The sequence below is a fragment of the Stegostoma tigrinum genome, chromosome 6, assembly GCF_030684315.1.
Source record: "Stegostoma tigrinum isolate sSteTig4 chromosome 6, sSteTig4.hap1, whole genome shotgun sequence".
Taxonomy (NCBI): Eukaryota; Metazoa; Chordata; class Chondrichthyes; order Orectolobiformes; family Stegostomatidae; genus Stegostoma; species Stegostoma tigrinum.
The window spans coordinates 60,281,559-60,299,736 of NC_081359.1; the positions used below are offsets into that span (position 1 = coordinate 60,281,559).

The 18,178-nt window shown below is 44.0% G+C and overlaps 1 protein-coding gene across 10 annotated transcripts in view; it reads left to right on the forward strand.

Moving 5' to 3' along the window:
- The window catches only part of LOC125453276 (neuronal PAS domain-containing protein 2-like), a 160,333-nt gene that overhangs the window by 129,488 nt on the left and 12,667 nt on the right, over window positions 1-18,178 (forward strand). For 9 of the 10 annotated variants that reach the window (XM_048532621.2, XM_059646594.1, XM_048532627.2 and 6 more), the window contains 2 exons: window positions 1,380-1,561; window positions 14,904-14,996. In XM_048532621.2, coding sequence (XP_048388578.2) covers window positions 1,380-1,561; window positions 14,904-14,996 — 275 coding nt within the window. The remainder of the gene's footprint in view (window positions 1-1,379; window positions 1,562-14,903; window positions 14,997-18,178) is intronic. The other variant, XR_009445845.1, reaches the window with a different exon arrangement.

The following is an 18,178-nucleotide window of genomic DNA, read 5'->3' on the forward strand; positions in this document are numbered from 1 at the left end:
GTACTCACCTCCAGATTCTGCCCAAGCTTGTGCTTCTTCTAATCCACTGTTGTAAGTGTCAGTATTGTTGGGTTAGTTACACAGCTTTTGATTTTACACTGTTGCTATATGCTTATGCAGAGGGAATCCAAGGAACAAAAAGGATTCAGTGTTACACTGTCTGCCTTGGTCAGCAATTTGTTGTTACGGATATGAGCGAGTTGACTTTAAGAGCTATTGCCATCTTTCTCCACATGGCATGAAAAAGGTTATTTAAGAGCATCCGTTCACTCAAACCTAGAATTCTCTCTCCTCAGGTTGATCAAATCAAGGAGCGTTTGGCAGTCAGTCTCACTGAAATTTTGAACTTTTACACTCCCTGTCTTCCCTTTACCCCTTCCTGTGCAGTCTGCATGAGGTGCTTCAGTGAACGGCATTCTTAAAATGTTAGGCAAATTGTCAGGAGCTATCCAGTACAGTTGTCTCAGAGTGAAATTTTCCACTTTCCTGTTTGTTACTCAGGTTGCTGTGGCTACAACGTCTGGAACATAATAGAATAGAATCCCTACATTTTGGAAGCAGGCCTTTCAGCCCATCGGATCAGCATCAACCCTTCGAAGAGCATCCCAACGAGACCTATGCCTCCCCTCCACCCAATGCTATCCATGTGACCCTGAATTTCCCATGGCTAATCCACCTAGTCTTCACATCCCTGAACACGATGGGTAATTTGGCATGGCCAATCCACCTAACCTGTGCATCTTTGGACTGTGGGAGGAAATCAGAGCATCTGGCAGAAACTCACACACACACACGCACGGAGAACGTGCAGATTCCACTCAGACGGTTACCCGACCCTGAATCAAACCCAGGTCACTGGTCTTGTGAGGCAGCATTGCTAACCACTGAGCCACCGTGTCATCCCGAGTTAGACTCACCACTGGTTTTTCATGAGGCTTAAGCTGGTGATATTAGAGTGCTTGAGATGAATAGAATTGATGTATGTCAGGGAAAACTAGGTAAGCCCATGGAGGAGAAAGGAATCAAGGGATAAACTGATACAGAAATGTTAGAGGAGGTTTGCCTGGAACATGAACATTGACATCGACCTCGGGACAAGCAGTTTAACTGCGCTGTAAAATTTGGTATAATTCTATATTATACAAATTACACAAATGAACTGATTCACAAGCTTCTGGAAGATTCAGCTTTCTGAGCATTATTAGGTGCAAATACAACACACACACACCACATGAAAATTTGAGAGATGCCTATCTAGGTCTGTGATATTGCTGATACAATTATTTAATGCATTTCACACTAAATATAGTTTTATTTGCTGAACAGAATATTTGGACTTGATTTTTTTGCTCAACAAGACATTTTTAATGTTTTTGCAGAATGCTAAAATGATACATGCTGGATGTGTGGTGCAGACCTCCCTGCCCAATTTGTCCTCTGCGAGCCTGGCATTACATTTCAGCAGTCCTGTCATGTTCTCTCAGGCCCCATCAATGGCAATCCAAAGTGATGGCACCATTGGTCATTCAGGTCCCAACTTCGGTCATGACAGGCAACTAAGGTAGTAGCAACTTTATTTCATAAGTGAAAATGAATGTATGAATAGTAAGCTTAAAGAATTAACCTTAGGAAGATATTTCTTATCTATCAGTGTTGTCTATGAGAAAAACATGAATTTTAGTCATAGGACATAGAACATAGAACATTACAGCACAGTACAGGCCCTTCGGCCCTCGATGTTGTGCCGACCTGTCATACCAATCTGAAGCCCACCTAACCTACACTATTCCATGTACGTCCATATGCTTGTCCAATGATAATTAAATTACTTAAAGTTGGCAAATCTACTACCGTTGCAGGCAAAGCATTCCATTCCCTTACTACTCTCTGAGTAGAGAAACTACCTCTGACATCTGTCCTATATCTTTCACTACTCAATTTAAAGCTATGCCCCCTCGTGCTCGCGGTCACCATCCTAGGAAAACAGCTCTCCCTATCCACCCTATCTAACCCTCTGATTATTTTATATGTCTCAATTAAGTCACCTCTCAACCTTCTTCTCTCTAACGAAAACAGCCTCAAGTCCCTCAGCCTTTCCTCGTAAGACCTTCCCTCCATACCAGGCAACATCCTAGTAAATCTCCTCTGCACCCTTTCCAAAGCTTCCACATCCTTCTTATAATGCGGTGACCAGAACTGTACGCAATACTCCAAGTGCGGCTGCACCAGAGTTTTGTACAGCTGTAGCATAACTCTTGGTTCCAGAACGCGATCCCTCTATTAATAAAAGCTAAAACACTGCATGCCTTCTAAACAGCCCTGTCAACCTGGGTGGCAACTTTCAAGGATCTGTGTATATGGACACAGAGATCTCTCTGCTCATCTACACTACCAAGAATCTTACCATTAGCCCAGTACTTTGCCTTCATGTTACTCCTACCAAAGTGCATCACTTCACACTTGTCTGCATTAAACTCCATTTGCCACCTCTCAGCCCAGCTCTGCAGCTTATCTGTGTCTCTCTGCAACCTACAGCATCCTTCGTCACTATCCACAACTCCACCGACCTTAGTGTCGTCTGCAAATTTACTAACCCATCCTTCTACGTCCTCATCCAGGTCATTTATAAAAATGACAAACAGCAGTGGACCCAACACCAACCCTTGCGGTACACCACTAGTAACTGGTCTCCAGGATGAATATTTCCCATCAGCTACCACCCTCTGTCTTCTTTCAGCAAACCAATTTCCGATCCAAACTGCTATATCTCTGACAATCCCATTCCTCCGCATTTTGTACAATAGCCTACTGTGGGGAACCTAATCGAACACCTTGCTGAAATCCATATACACCACATCAACCGGTTTACTCTCATCTCCCTGTTTGGTCATATTCTCAAAGAACTCAATAATGTTTGTGAGGCACGACCTACCCTTCACAAAACCGTGCTGACTATCCCTAATCAATTTATTCTTTTCTAGATTATTATCAATCCTATCTCTTATAACCTTTTCCAATACTTTACCAACAACTGAGGTAAGGCTCACTGGTCTGTAATTACCAGGGTTGTCTCTACTCTCCTTCTTGAACAGGGGAACAACATTTGCTATTCTCCAGTCGTCTGGCACTATTCCTGTAGACAATGACGAGTTAAAGATCAATGCCAAAGGCTCGGCAATCTCCTCCCTGGTTTCCCAGAGGATCCTAGGATAAATAAATAAACATATATCTGGATTTAAATGGTAGTTATAATGGGAAGTGCCAGTGTTTGACTGGGATGGAAAGGTCAGCAGTCACACGACACCAACTTGTGGTCCAACAGGCTTATTTGAAATCTCAAGTTTTCAAAGCACTGCCTCTTCGTCAGGTGCGGTGAGGAGAGGCACACAGGCATAGAATTTATAATCAAAGAGATCAAAAGGTCATACAAATGGTGTGAGTGGAGTGTCGACAGGCCAGGTAGTAAGTCACTGCAGGGGATCAAGAGTGTCAGACAGAGTGTGTGAAGTGTCAACAACTGAATTGCAAGTGAAGGGATGACCTATTATCTGATTAATTGAGACACAGAGATAATTACAAAAAATTAAAACTAAGGTGGTGCTGGAGACAAACCAAATGACTGTAATAACATCGTTGTTACAGTGTGGTGCTGGAGGAACACAGCAGGTCAGGCAGCATCAGAGGGATGGGAGGGTCAATGTTTTGGGTCTAGACCCTTAATCAGGACTGCTATCTCTGACTGGAATAACATGATGGGTATAAGAGTTGCACGCCAAGGGTCTTACCAAAGTGAGATGTAATCCAAAACTGTACAAAATAATTAAGGTAGAGAGATCGTAACAAGTTATCAAAGTGATGGTGTAAAAAGAAAACAGTAAGAAATATTTATAGATACACAACTGTATGGTGGGGCCATGGTGTATTGGTGAGACCGTGCGGATGCTACAGTAATGGTTGAAAGGGCACCATGCAACAATCAGCAGACTTGGAAGTTCCCTCCAAATGGGGAACACTTCAGCAGTCAAGGACATTCAGCTCCTGATCTTTGGATAAGCGTTCTCCACGACCGCCTTTGGGATACACAACACAGAGTCGCTGAGCAGAAATTGATAGCTAAGCTCTGTACCCATGAAGACGGCCTCAGCTGTGATCTCGGGTTCATGTTGCGCAACAGATAACCCCACCATACTGTTCTGTATCTGTAAAATGTTACTAGCTGTCCTGTTTTGACCTTGATAACTTGCTATGATTTCTCTACCTTAATTAGTTTGGATTACTTGTTACTTTGGTTCGACCCTCAGCATGTGACTCATACCCATAATGTTATTCCAGTCATTTGGTTTGTCTCCAGCACCACGTTAGTTTTAATTTTTTGTAATTATCTCTCTGCCACAATTAATTGAATTAAAGGTCATCCCTTCACTTATTATTCAGCTGTTGACACTTCACACTCACCATTTGACACTCTTGATCCCCTGCAGAGACTTATTATTTGGCCTGTCTACTCTCCACTCACACCATTTGTGTGATCTTTTGATCTTTCTGATTATAAATTCCGTGCCTGTGTGCCTCTCCTCAATTCACCTGACAAAGGGGCAGCGCTTCAAAAGCTCGCAGTTCAAATAAACCTGTTGGACTATAACCTGGTGTGATGTGGCTTATGATGTTGGCATTTAAGTGGCAGCTATTTAGAATGTTTCCCTTTTACTTCTGGAATGAAAGTTTCAGTCATTAATCTGTTTGGTTTCAATGCTAATTTTCAGTGGTTCAGGTTTAATAGCACAAAACAAACCAATGTTTCACGGAAAGTTGCTAATCTCAGCAAATATAAGGCCAAGTTTGCAATTTTAAAAAAAAGCTTTCACTGGTACAGCTACAGTACTTTTTTGTGTCATTTCAAACATGATGCTGGGGGAGATAATAATGTGTTTTTTTGTTGTATCTAGTTGCTCTATCTGTCTTCTGTGAATGATTGATGCTGATCCATTGGCCAAAAATAGAAAGTACTTTCCTGGTACTTTAACTCAATTATCACATAATTGTGAAGGGAAAATATGAATTGGGTTTTACGTTTAGAAACAAAGGAGCGGAGAGACAGAATGGTTAGTCACCCTACATCGCCATTGGTTACAAGAACTAATCGGGACCAGTCATGATCTCTGTTGCCAGAGGGGAACCCACGAATGAAAGGGAGCGAAATCCAGTGATCTTTCTGCACAAGTACTGCAGCAGCTTCCAACTGAAGGAGAAGTTAAACAGGGAGAAATGCCCTCAAGAGGAATGGACCTGCAATCATTGCAAGCGTTGGCAGAAATGTCTGCTACATTGGTTGGAGGAAATCAAAGCATTTCTCACCACTGCTGTGCCACATCAGTTTTTGGGAAAGCAATAACAGAGGCAGACAGGAGCACGGATACCAGGTTCCCAATGACATTAGCTTAGAGTGGTTGGGAAAAGTGCAGTCAGAATGTAGCAGCCTATCGCAAATGTAGAAAGGGAAATTGAGTTGATGTGACTGTCAGTGTAGAACTCTGTTTTCTTCCATAACCCTGACCACTTTTAGGCAATATAACAAAGGACTATCCAACCTTCCAAGTTTATTGTTAACATAGAAAAATGCCAACTGCTAATGAAGTGCTATATTTGTAAGGCTAATGGTACAGTGACACAACTCAGTGAATATCTTTTGGATATTTGTATTCTACTGTTCATTTCTTCCTCTCCTGAAGCTGCTGTGCCAGAAGAATGATCTATTGTGCCACAAATCTGATATCCTATCAATTCTAATGTGATAAAAAAAATGTAGTTTCGTGAATTAGCACACCATGAATTTTCTACAGTACTAATACTTTTTCCACGCCATACACCATACATCAAAGCTGCTGGTACAGTAAAGAAGAGAACCAGTTAAATAATCAAGGTAAGCCAGAGCAAGGTAGAGAATGATGTCGGACTGATAAATTAAACTACATTTATTTTAATGCAAGAGGCCTGAAAGGTAACTTAGATGAACTCAGGGCAAGGGACTGGGATATCATAGCTATAACAGAAACATGACTCAGGGAGGGCCAGGACTGACAGTTAAATGTTCCGGGGTATAATTACTATAAGAAGGATAGAAAGAGGGGCAAAAGCAGAGGGGGAATGGCATTTTTTGTTTGGGGATAACAATACAGCTGTACATATTCCTGGGAAAATGTCCAGTGAAATTATATGGGTGGAACTGAGAAATAAGAAAAGGATGATCACTTTATTGGGATTGTACAATAGGTTCCCCAGTAGTCAGCAGGAAATCGAGAAGCAAATTTGTAAGATCTCACTTACCTGTCAGAATAATAGGGTTGTAATGGAAGGAGATTTTAACTTTCCAAATGTCGACTGGGATGCCATAGTATTCAGGGCTTGGATGGAGAGGAATTTGTTAAGTGTGTACAGGAAAGCTTTATCATTCAATACGTGGATGTACCTTTTGGATAAAGAGCACAACTTCACCTTCTGTTGGGAAATAAGGCAGGGCAGGTGACTGCGGTGTCAGTGGGGGAGCGCTTTGGGGCCGGTGACCATAATTCTATTAGTTTTAAAATAGTTATGGAAAAAAGATGGACCTGATCTAAAAGATTTTAGAGTAGGTTTGTAGCTTGGGTTGTAGCTATTGTGGTTGGTTGGCTCACTGAGCTGGCTCGTTGTTCTGCTGGATAGCATCATCAGTGCAACTTCCTATGAAGTGCCGATGGGGTTTCCCACCTGGTATTTAAACATTGCAGTCCATTGAGTTGGAGTACCTGATTTCTGGTTTATCTTCGCTGTGGAGTATATATAGGGTCTAGCTCCAAGTGTTTGTTGATGGCCTTCGTAGTGGAGAACCAGACCTCTAGGAATTCCCGTGCTTGTCTCTGTTTGGCCTGTCCTAGGATCCTGCTGTTGTCCAAATCAAACTGGTGGTTTTCCTTATCCGTGTGGATGGAGATGAGTGAGTATTGGTCGTGTCTTTTTGTTGCTAGTTGGTGTTCATGTTCCTAGAGGCCTGGAGCATCAGAGGCTGAGGGCTGAGCTTATAAAGATTTACAAAATCATGAGGGGTGTGGATAGGGTGAACAGCCACGGTCTTTTTCCCAGGTTAGGAGAATCCAAAACCAAAGTGTGTAGGTGTAAGACAAAAGGGGAAAAATTTAAAAGGGACCTGAGGGGAAACTTTTTCACACAGATGGTGGTGCCTGTATGGAATGAGCTGCCAGAGGAAGTGATAGAAGCTAGTACAATTACAACATTTAAAAGACTTCTGGATGGGTACATGAATAGGAAGGGTTTAGAGAGATGTGGACCAAATGCTGGAAAATGGGACTAGATCAGTTTAGGATATATGGTTGGAATGGACAAGTTAAACTGAAGGGTTTGTTTCTGTGCTGTATAACTCTTATGACTGTATGAAGAATATATGAACCTGAGAAAAGATGTCTCTATCATCTGCCAACTGAAATTCATTCTGATATACTTAGAAATCAGGTTTTGCTGTAATCAGACTCAAAACACTGGCTGTTCAAGTGATTGGGCCAGAACGTTTTGTCAAAACAGTAGTGTGGCTAATGATGATCACTATTTATGCATAAATTATGTAGCGACTTCAGTAGAGGAGCAAATGCACAGCTCACTACAAATATTGAAAAGTGCCTTGTTACCATTAAATTTATAAAATCAGCATTTCTCTTTCTGCCTCATGTTTCAAATGTATTGAAAATGATGCAGTTGTTTTATTTTTATAGAATAGAATCCCTACAGTGTGGAAACAAGCCCTCTGTCTGAACAAGTCCACATTGACTCTCAGAGCATCCCACCCAGACTCATCCCCTATAACCCACCTAATCTACACATCCCTGGACATTATGGGCAATTTAGCATGGCCACTTTGCCTAAACTGCATATCTTTGGACTGTGGGAGGAAATCGGAGCACCCAGAGGAAACCCACGAAGAGACGGGGAGAATACGCACACTCTACACAGACAGTCACATGAGGCTGGAATCGAACCTGGGTTCCTGGTGTTGTGAGACAGCAATGTTAACCACTGAGCCTCTGTGCTGCCCCTAATTTAGATACAAAATAAACCTCTCACAAAGATTTTGGACTAGTAATTACAAGTTAAAATACCCTTCTTGCCTAGAAAAATTATAAGTAAGCAGCTCAATTTCTTTAAACTGTTGGAGATGTTAAAAATACCAAATTTAACTTTTTCATTAACTTTCTTTTTCGATCTCATTTTCGCTCTAAATCTAGTTGTTTCTTTTCCTGTCTTTAATCCTCTTGCTGTATCTGATTTGACATTGAGTTTGCCTGCACTAATTTACATCACAGTCCAGTCATTGAGCTGAGATAATGGGAACTGCAGATGCTGGAGAATCCGAGATAACAAAGTGTGGAGCTGGATGAACACAGCAGGCCAAGCAGCATCTTAGCAGCACAAAAGCTGATGTTACGGGCCGAGACCCTTCATCAGAAAAGGGGGAGGGGGAGAGAGTTCTGAAATAAATAGGGAGAGAGGGGGAGGCTGTGGGGTGCAGGAAGGTGGGTGGGAGGAGGTGTATTCCAGATAGCTGTGGGACACATCCCTCTCCTTCAGGGACCTCTCTGTCTCCATCTCTGGCAACCACCTAGAAACCGATATCCATTTCAAGCCCACTGACTCCCACAGCTACCTAGAAAACACCTCCTCCCACCCACCTTCCTGGAAAAATTCCATCCCCTATTCCCAATTCCTTCGCCTCCGCCGCATCTGCTCCCAAGATGAGGCATTCCACTCCCGTACATCCCAAATGTCCTCGTTCTTCAAGGACCGCAACTTCTCTCCTGCAGTGGTTGAGAATGCCCTCGACTGGTGTGTTGCCTGCCCGGTGCCAGGGTGCAGGACATCTCCGACCGAGTTGAAAGGATATTGGAGCAGGAGGGGGAGGATCCAGTTGTTATGGACCACGTTGGGACTAACAACACAGGCAAGGCTAAGGTAGAGGACCTGTTCAGGGATTATGAAGCACTAGGAAAGAAATTGAAGTACAGGTCCTCAAGGGTCATAATCTCCGGATTACTGCCCGAGCCACGTGCCAATTGGTATAGGGAATAGAAAGTTAGGGAAGTAAACATGTGGCTAGGGGATTGGTGTGGGAAAGAGGGATTCCATTTCATGGGGCATTGGCATCAGTTTTAGAACCGGGGAGATCTGTACCGTTGGGACGGTCTCCACCTGAACTGATCTGGAACCAGTGTTCTAGCGAAAAGGATAAATAGGGTGGTCAATAGGACTTTAAACTTCTGAGTCGGGGGGAAGGGAAAGTGAAAGAGACAGGGAGTATGGAGTTAAATGGCAAGATAAGCAACAGGATAGCATGTGTACAGGTGGGTTTAAGCTCGAGGCAGACTAGGAATACAGCAAAAAAGAAGGATAGCTTAAGACATCTTAGGATTTCCAATCTCTCTAATAATGATAAGAAAGTTAGCATTAAGGCAGTTTATCTAAATACTCGTGGTATTCGCAACAAAGTAGATGAATTAACAGCACAAATCCTCTTGAATGATTATGATGTGGTAGGCATCACAGAGACATGGTTGCAGGGAGTTCAGGACTGGCAGTTAAACATCCAAGGATTCACAATATATCGAAAAGACAGGGAGGTGGGCAGAGGGGGTGGGGTTGCCTTGTTAGTTAAGAATGAAATTAAATCTACGGCACTGAATGACGTAGGGTCAGAGGATGTGGAGTCTGTGTCGGTGGAGTTGAGGAACCACAAAGGCAAAATAACTATAATGGGAGTTATGTACAGACCTCCTAACAGTGATCAGGACCAAGGGCGCTAGATGCACTGAGAAATAGATAGGGCATGTCAGAAAGGCAAGGTTACGGTGATCGTGGGGACTTCAATATGCAAGTGGATTCGGTGAATAATGTTGCCGGTGGATCCAAAGAAAGAGATTTCATGTTTGCAGGATGGCTTTTTGGAACAGCTTGTGATGGACCCCACAAGGGAGCAGGCTATTCTGGACTTAGTGCTATGTAATGAGCCAGACTTTATAAAAGACCTTAAAGTCAGGGAACACTTTGGAGGTAGTGATCATAATATGGTAGAGTTCAGTCTGCAGTTTGAAAGAGAGAAGGCAAAATCGGATGTAATGATGTTACATTAATAAAGGTAATTACAGGGGCATGAGAGAGGAATTGACGAAAATCGACTGGAAGCAGAGCCTAGCGGGGAAGACAGTAGAGCAACAATGGCAGGAGTTTCTGGGTGTAATTGAGGACACAGTACAGAGGTTCATCTCAAAGAAAAGAAAGACTATCCGGGTTGGGATTAGACAGCCATGGCTGACAAAGGAAGTCAGGAAATATATCAAAGAAAAAGAGACAGCCTATAAAGTGGCCAAGAGCACTGGGAAATCAGAAGATTGGGAAGGCTACAAAATCAAACAGAGGATAACAAAGAGAGAAATAAGGAAGGAGAGGATCAAATATGAAGGTAGGCTAGCTAGTAATATTAGAAATGATAGTAAAAGCTTTTTTCAATACATAAGAAACAAACGAGAGGCAAAAGTAGATATTGGGCCGCTCCAAATTGATGCTGGAAGGCTAGTGATGGGAGATAAGGAAATAGCTGAAGAACTTAAGAAGTACTTTGCGTCAGTCTTCACAGTGGAAGACATGAGTAGTATGCCAACAGTTAGGGAGAGTCGAGGGCAGAGTTGAGTATGGTAGGCATTACAAAAGAGAAGGTGCTAGAAAAGCTAAAAGGTCTAAAAATTGATAAATCTCCTGGCCCCGATGGGCTGCATCCTAGAGTTCTGAGGGAGGTGGCTGAGGAAATAGCAGAGGCTTTGGTTGTGATCTTTCAAAAGTCACTAGAGTCAGGGAAAGTCCCAGATGATTGGAAAATTGCTGTGGTAACCCCCTTGTTTAAGAAAGGCAAAAGATGGAAAATTATAGGCCAATTAGCCTAACCTCGGTAGTTGGTAAAATTCTTGAATCTATTGTCAAGGATGAGATTTCTAAATTCCTGGAAGTGCAGGGTCAGATTAGAACAAGTCCGCATGAATGTAGTAAGGGGAGGTCGTGCCTGACAAACCTGTTAGAATTCTTTGAAGAGGTAACAAATATGTTAGACCAGGGAAACCCAGTCGATGTTATCTATCTAGACTTCCAAAAGGCCTTTGATACGGTGCCACACGGGAGGCTGCTGAGCAAGGTGAGGGCCCATGGAGTTTGAGGTGAGCTACTGGCTTGGATTGAGGATTGGCTGTCTGACAGAAGGCAGAGAGTTGGGATAACAGGCTCTTTTTCGGAATGGCAACCGGTGACGAGTGGTGTACCGCAGGGGGGCCACAGCTGTTCACCTTATATATTAGTGATCTGGATGAAGGGACCGAGGGCATACTGGCAAAGTTTTCTGGTGATACGAAGATAGGTGGATAGGTAGGTAGTACTGAGGAGGTGGGGAAGCTACAGAAAGATTTAGACAGTTTAGGAGAGTGGTCCAGGAAATGGTTTATGAAATTCAATGTGAGTTAATGTGAGGTTTTGCACTTTGGAAAAAAGAATACAGGCATGGACTATTTTCTAAGTGGTGAGAAAATTCATAAAGCAGAAGTACAAAGGGATCTGGGAGTGTTGGTCCAGAATTCTCCAAAGGTTAACTTGCAGGTAGAGTCTGTGATTAAGAAAGCGAATGTAATGTTGTCGTTTATCTCAAGAGGGTTGGAATATAAAAGCAGCGATGTGCTTCTGAGGTTTTATAAAGCTCTAGTTAGGCCCCGTTTAGAATACTGTGTCCAATTTTGGGCCCCACGCCTCAGGCACGACATACTAGCCCTGGAGCGTGTCCAGTGGAAATTCACAAGGATGATCCCTGGAATGGTAGGTTTAACGTATGATGAACGGCTAAGGATCCTGGGATTATACTCATTAGAGTTTAGAAGGTTGATGGGAGATCTAATAGAAACTTACAAGATAATGTATGGCTTTGAAGGGGTGGACGCTAGGAAGTTGTTTCCGTTAGGTGGTGAGACTAGGACCCGTGGGCACAGCCTTAAATTAGAGGGGATAAATTTAAAACTGAAATAAGACAACATTTCTTCAGCCAGAGAGTGGTGGGCTTGTGAAATTCATTGCCACGGAGTGCAGTGGAGGCCGGGACATTGGATGCCTTCGAGGCAGAGATCGACAAATTCTTGATCTCAGAAGGAATCAAGCGCTACGGGGAGAGTGCAGGGAAGTGGAGTTGAAATGCCCATCAGCCATGATTTAAATGGCAGAGTGGACTTGATGGGCTGAATGGCCTTACTTCCACTCCTATGTCTTAAGGTCTTATGTACTGTGTCTCCCGCATTTCCCGCAACTCATCCCTCACACCCCGTCCCTGCATTAACCGCCAAAACAGAATACACCTCATCCTCACATGCCACCCCACCAACCTCCGGATCCAATGCATCATCCTCCGACACTTCCGCCATCTACAATCCGACCCCACCACCAAAGACATTTTTCCATCCCTACCCTTGTGTGCTTTCTGGAGAGACCACTCTCTCCGTGACTCCGTTATCCGCTCCAAACTCCCCTCCCACACCACCACATGTGGCACTTACCCTGCAACTGTAGGAAGTGCTACACTTGACCCCACACCTCCTCCCTCATCCCCATCCCAGGCCCCAAGAGACTTTCGACATCAAGCAGATGTTCACCTGCACATCTGCCCATGCGGTATACTGCATCCGCTGTACCCATTGTGGCCTCCTCTACATCGGGGAAACTAAGCGGACGCTAGGAGACCACTTTGCAGAACACCTGCGCTTGTTTCGCAGTAAACAACTGCACCTCCCAATCGCGAACCATTTCAACTCCCCCTCCCACAGTATGGATGACATGTCCACCCTGGGCATCCTGCAGTGCCACAATGATGCCATAAAAAAGTTACAGGAACAGCAACTCATATTCCGCTTGGGAACCCTGCAGCCCAATGGTATCAATGTGGATTTCACCAGCTTCAAAATCTCCCCTCCCCCCACTGCACAGCTCACCCCCGCCTCTCTAACCTGTTCTTCCTCTCACTTATCACCTCCTCCCACCTCAAGCTGCACCTCCATTTCCTACCTACTGACCTCATCCCACCCCCCTGACCTGTCCGTCCTTCCTGGACTGGCCTATCCCTTCCCTACCTCCCCACCTGCACTCACCTCTACTGGCTCCATCCCCGCCCCTTTAACTTGTCTGTTTCCTCTCCACCTATCTTCTCTATCCATCTTCTATCCGCCTCCCACTCTCTCCCTATTTATTCCAGAACCCTCTCCCCCTCCCCCTTTTCTGATGAAGGGTCTAGGCCAGAAATGCCAGCTTTTGTGCTCCTAAGATGCTGCTTGGCCTACTGTGTTCATCCACCTCCACACTTTGTTATCTCAGTCATTGGGCTGTTTATTTCACAATCTTTCACTCGGATTGATTGAGGACGCACATTTCCTTCTCCAGTTCACTTAATTCCCAAGAGTACATTGCTTTTCACCGTGCTGCCATCAGCTTGCATTTCCATCACTTGGGATGCAAAACCTAAATGCACATGAGATTGGAGAGGTAATGCCATCAAGACTGTGACTTTGCCTTTCCCAAGAGTCCATAACAAATCTTTCTGCCATGATAAAGAACAAGGTGAGCTCCAGTTTTATTGGGTGGTCATCATGGCCCAGAATTCCAAGGATCCAGTGGAGACACTTGTGGTATTTCCCAAACAGCCACACATTACTGCATCAGAGTGGTGGTGGAGTCACTGGTTAGAAGGGCCAGGCAGCAGATATACTGCCAAACTGTTGAATGGCCGTCAAGCTGAGCGAGCCTACAGACCTTGCGCAGTCTCTGGACTCCCCCAGATGCGAGATGTGTTGGACCATATGCACGTGACCATCAAGGTTTACTCAGCATAGCTAGGAGATTTCATTCACCAGAAAGAATTTCATTCTATCAGCATGCAATTGCTTTGCATCATTGGCCAGTTATGAGCTCATTGTCTTTGCAGCATGCACCTACACACTCAGGCACTCCTACTTAATTCCAGAAATGCTATAAGGCAGCTCAAATTTAATTCAGCAGTCCTTGATTCAGCTTTAACTTCCTTGTAGAGGGTTCATGTCTTAACGTACAATTTATCTGTTTATAGTAAAAGTTTTAAAGAGAATTTTAATTAGGGAGAAACCATGACAAAAATCCCACAAAGCAAATTCATGCCATGTGAATCCCATAATAAGATTTTTATTGTAATGTGCTACAAACATCCTGCACCAGAAAACAAAACATGCAAACTGAGATTTGGAAAGCTGCCAGAACAGTTGCAGGCTAAATAAATTGTTAGGCAAAGGCTGTTCTGTTGATGCCAATGAATAGATTTATAAGTCAGCCTATTTCTGACATGAAATGCTGGAAAAAAAAATCTGCATTCTATGGAGGTTACCTCAGCTGCATGAATATATTAGTATGAGGTTCTCACTATTTCTGAAAGGAGCTTTCTGAGACAGATATCTTGTCCATAGATTAGATTGTGTAAATATTTTTCATTCATGTTTCTGGCCAGTAACTACCATTTGTGGAGCGTAACCAATGTGTTCTTACATCTACTGCAATATGGTGATTTCATTTCCTTTGAAAATTAACTGCAGTCTGAATGGGACTTAACTTCAAACTTAAGACATATCATATTCACATTAAGTTTGCCAATCTCACAAATGTAATCCACTGGATTAACATTTGCAAGTAGGTGTTCAGCACATATATCGCTTTTAAACACAACTTACTGATCAGTTGCAATAGGGATCAAATACATGCTTGTTTGTAGTAAGTGCTAATGTGAAAATGTGAGTTTTTTTCATGGTTTGCGTTTTTCTTTTAAGGATGTTGCTTAGTCAACCCATTCAACCGTTGATGCCTATTACATGCCACAACAGACAACCCACAGAATTCACTACTACTGGACAACAAGCTAAGTATGTCAAAACTATTTAGGGATCTGGATGCCACAGTTCTCCTCATTACAAAATTTTCTATGTTATGGCTCCAAACATTCACATATGACTGTTTGGTTTGGTTTTAAAGATGTTTTGTAATCTAAAAATTATAACAAGGTTACATTTATGGCAATCCCAGGTGCAATTTAAAGGATACATGTATAATTTAACAAAATGATATGTTATTGTACAGCAACTCAAAGCTATAAAATAAAGTATTATTTATTGTAGATTGCAACTTGGAAAACCCCATTTATCTAATGCCACATTCTTCATTGGTTGTACAGATAAATTTGTTCTGCTTGTTAAGTTCATAAGGTTTCAATTTGTAGAAATCACATCATATAAGTCTTAAAAGAGTCCATTTTCTCGTTGTTATTTTATTGGGTCAAATTGTTTCCAGCAGGTGTTGTCAATGTTCCCTCAATTCTACATATTCTCCTGGGGCTGGATCTTATAGTCCCTCTTCGGGCAGGTTTACATGGTTGTGGGGAGTGTGGAGCACATAGAATACAAGGTGTGTCCAGTCTACCACCTTTCTGTGAAGCCCCCAGTTGTCCCTATACTGCAGAAAATAATGGGTACCAAAATCAACAGCCCATCTGTCATGTTTAAATTAATCATTAATGGTCAATTAAAATCTTCAATCTTGTTGTTACCATAACCATCATATGGTTGGATGGGCAAGATTGAGTCATCCAGTGTTTGGGCCCAAATAGGAAAAAGGCAAGAAGAAAGGGGAGCATATCAATAGCAGGCATTGGGGGGGGGGGGTTTGGTGGTAGGAGCTGTGCAATTCAAGGGCAACCCCCACCAAAAATGTTACCCACCCCATCATTCCTTCCTGCCTGCCCTCCAAAAACAGACCATTTACACCCCCCAACTTCCAATGACTCCCTAAGCCCAACTTACCTGGCTGTTTGTCCTTTTTTTTCTTGGGTGTCCTTGCAAACCTGGCAGTGCACACTGCCAGATTCTACTGCTGCTTGGACTGTTTGAATCATCAGATAATCAGTGTTCTAGAGGTCAGGCTTCCTCCAACAGAGGAGTGTAAGTCCCACTTTCTCCTCGTTCAGGACACCTTGATTCAGGTTCATTGACTCCTGGCTGACTTTTCTGCTTGGCAATGAAATGTTGACCTTGGTTTCGCTGTCAAGAGTTATTCCTGTGAGCAGACTCTGCATTCTTTATGATCAGGTGATTGTCCACAACGCCAACTGTGTAGTTGTACAAAAGTGTGATCTGAAAATATAATCATGATTCCTTCTATGTTGTCCAAAGGCACTTTTCCAACCTTCTAAAAGGCAGACTGCCAAAGATTTCAGTGCAATTATGGTAGATCCAAATTAACAAATTGCTTTAGTTTACACACAGCAAGATTTTACAATAATAATAAGGAATTTCAACTCCCCAATATTAACTGCAATAGCCAAACAGTCAAAGGCTCATAGAAGTTGGAATTTTTTTTCATCTATTCAGGAGACCTTTTGAAACTAGCATGTAGAAATACCCACAAGAGACAGGGCAATGCTGGAACTAATTTCAGAGAGTGAAGCTGCTCAGCTGGTAGATGTGTCAGTGAGAAAATATTTTGGTGAAAGTGATCACACTTAGTAAGATTTAAGATGGTCAGTAAAAAGACAGAAATGGCCCAGAAATAAAGACTTTAAAATGGGGTGTGTCTGATATTAATATGATCAGACTGGACCTGGTCAATATAATAAAATGTGAGGCTGGATGAACACAGCAGGCCAAGCAGCATCTCAGGAGCACAAAAGCTGACGTTTCGGGCCTAGACCCTTCATCAGAGAGGGGGATGGGGAGAGGGAACTGGAATAAATAGGGAGAGAGGGGGAGGCGGACCGAAGATGGAGAGTAAAGAAGATAGGTGGAGAGAGTATAGGTGGGGAGGTAGGGAGGGGATAGGTCAGTCCAGGGAAGACGGACAGGTCAAGAGGGGGGATGAGGTTAGTAGGTAGATGGGGGTGCGGCTTGGGGTGGGAGGAAGGGATGGGTGAGAGGAAGAACAGGTTAGGGAGGCAGAGACAGGTTGGACTGGTTTTGGGATGCAGTGGGTGGAGGGGAATAGCTGGGCTGGTTGTGTGGTGCAGTGGGGGGAGGGGACGAACTGGGCTGGTTTAGGGATGCAGTAGGGGAAGGGGAGATTTTGAAACTGGTGAAGTCCACATTGATACCGTTAGGCTGCAGGGTTCCCAGGCGGAATATGAGTTGCTGTTCCTGCAACCTTCGGGTGGCATCATTGTGGCAGTGCAGGAGGCCCATGATGGACATGTCATCTAGAGAGCGGGAGGGGGATTGGAAATGGTTTGCGACTGGGAGGTGCAGTTGTTTGTTGCGAACTAAGCGGAGGTGTTCTGCAAAGCGGTCCCCAAGCCTCCGCTTGGTTTCCCCAATGTAGAGGTAGCCGCACCGGGTACAGTGGATGCAGTATACCACATTGGCAGATGTGCAGGTGAACCTCTGCTTAATGTGGAATGTCATCTTGGGGCCTGGGATAGGGGTGAGGGAGGAGGTGTGGGGGCAAGTGTAGCATTTCCTGCGGTTGCAGGGGAAGGTGCCGGGTGTGGTGGGGTTGGAGGGCAGTGTGGAGCGAACAAGGGAGTCACGGAGAGAGTGGTCTCTCCGGAAAGCAGACAGGGGTGGGGATGGAAAAATGTCTTGGGTGGTGGGGTCGGATTGTAAATGGCGAAAGTGTCGGAGGATGATGCGTTGTATCCGGAGGTTGGTAGGGTGGTGTGTGAGAACGAGGGGGATCCTCTTAGGGCGGTTGTGGCGGGGGCGGGGTGTGAGGGATGTGTTGCGGGAAATACGGGAGACGCGCTCAAGGGCGTTCTCGATCACTGTGGGGGGAAAGTTGCGGTCCTTAAAGAACTTGGACATCTGGGATGTGCGGGAGTGGAATGTCTTATCGTGGGAGCAGATGCGGCGGAGGCGGAGGAATTGGGAACAGGGGATGGAATTTTTGCAGGAGGGTGGGTGGGAGGAGGTGTATTCTAGGTAGCTGTGGGAGTCGGTGGGCTTGAAATGGACATCAGTTACAAGCTGGTTGCCTGAGATGGAGACTGAGAGGTCCAGGAAGGTGAGGGATGTGCTGGAGATGGCCGAGGTGAACTGAAGGTTGGGGTGGAAGGTGTTGGTGA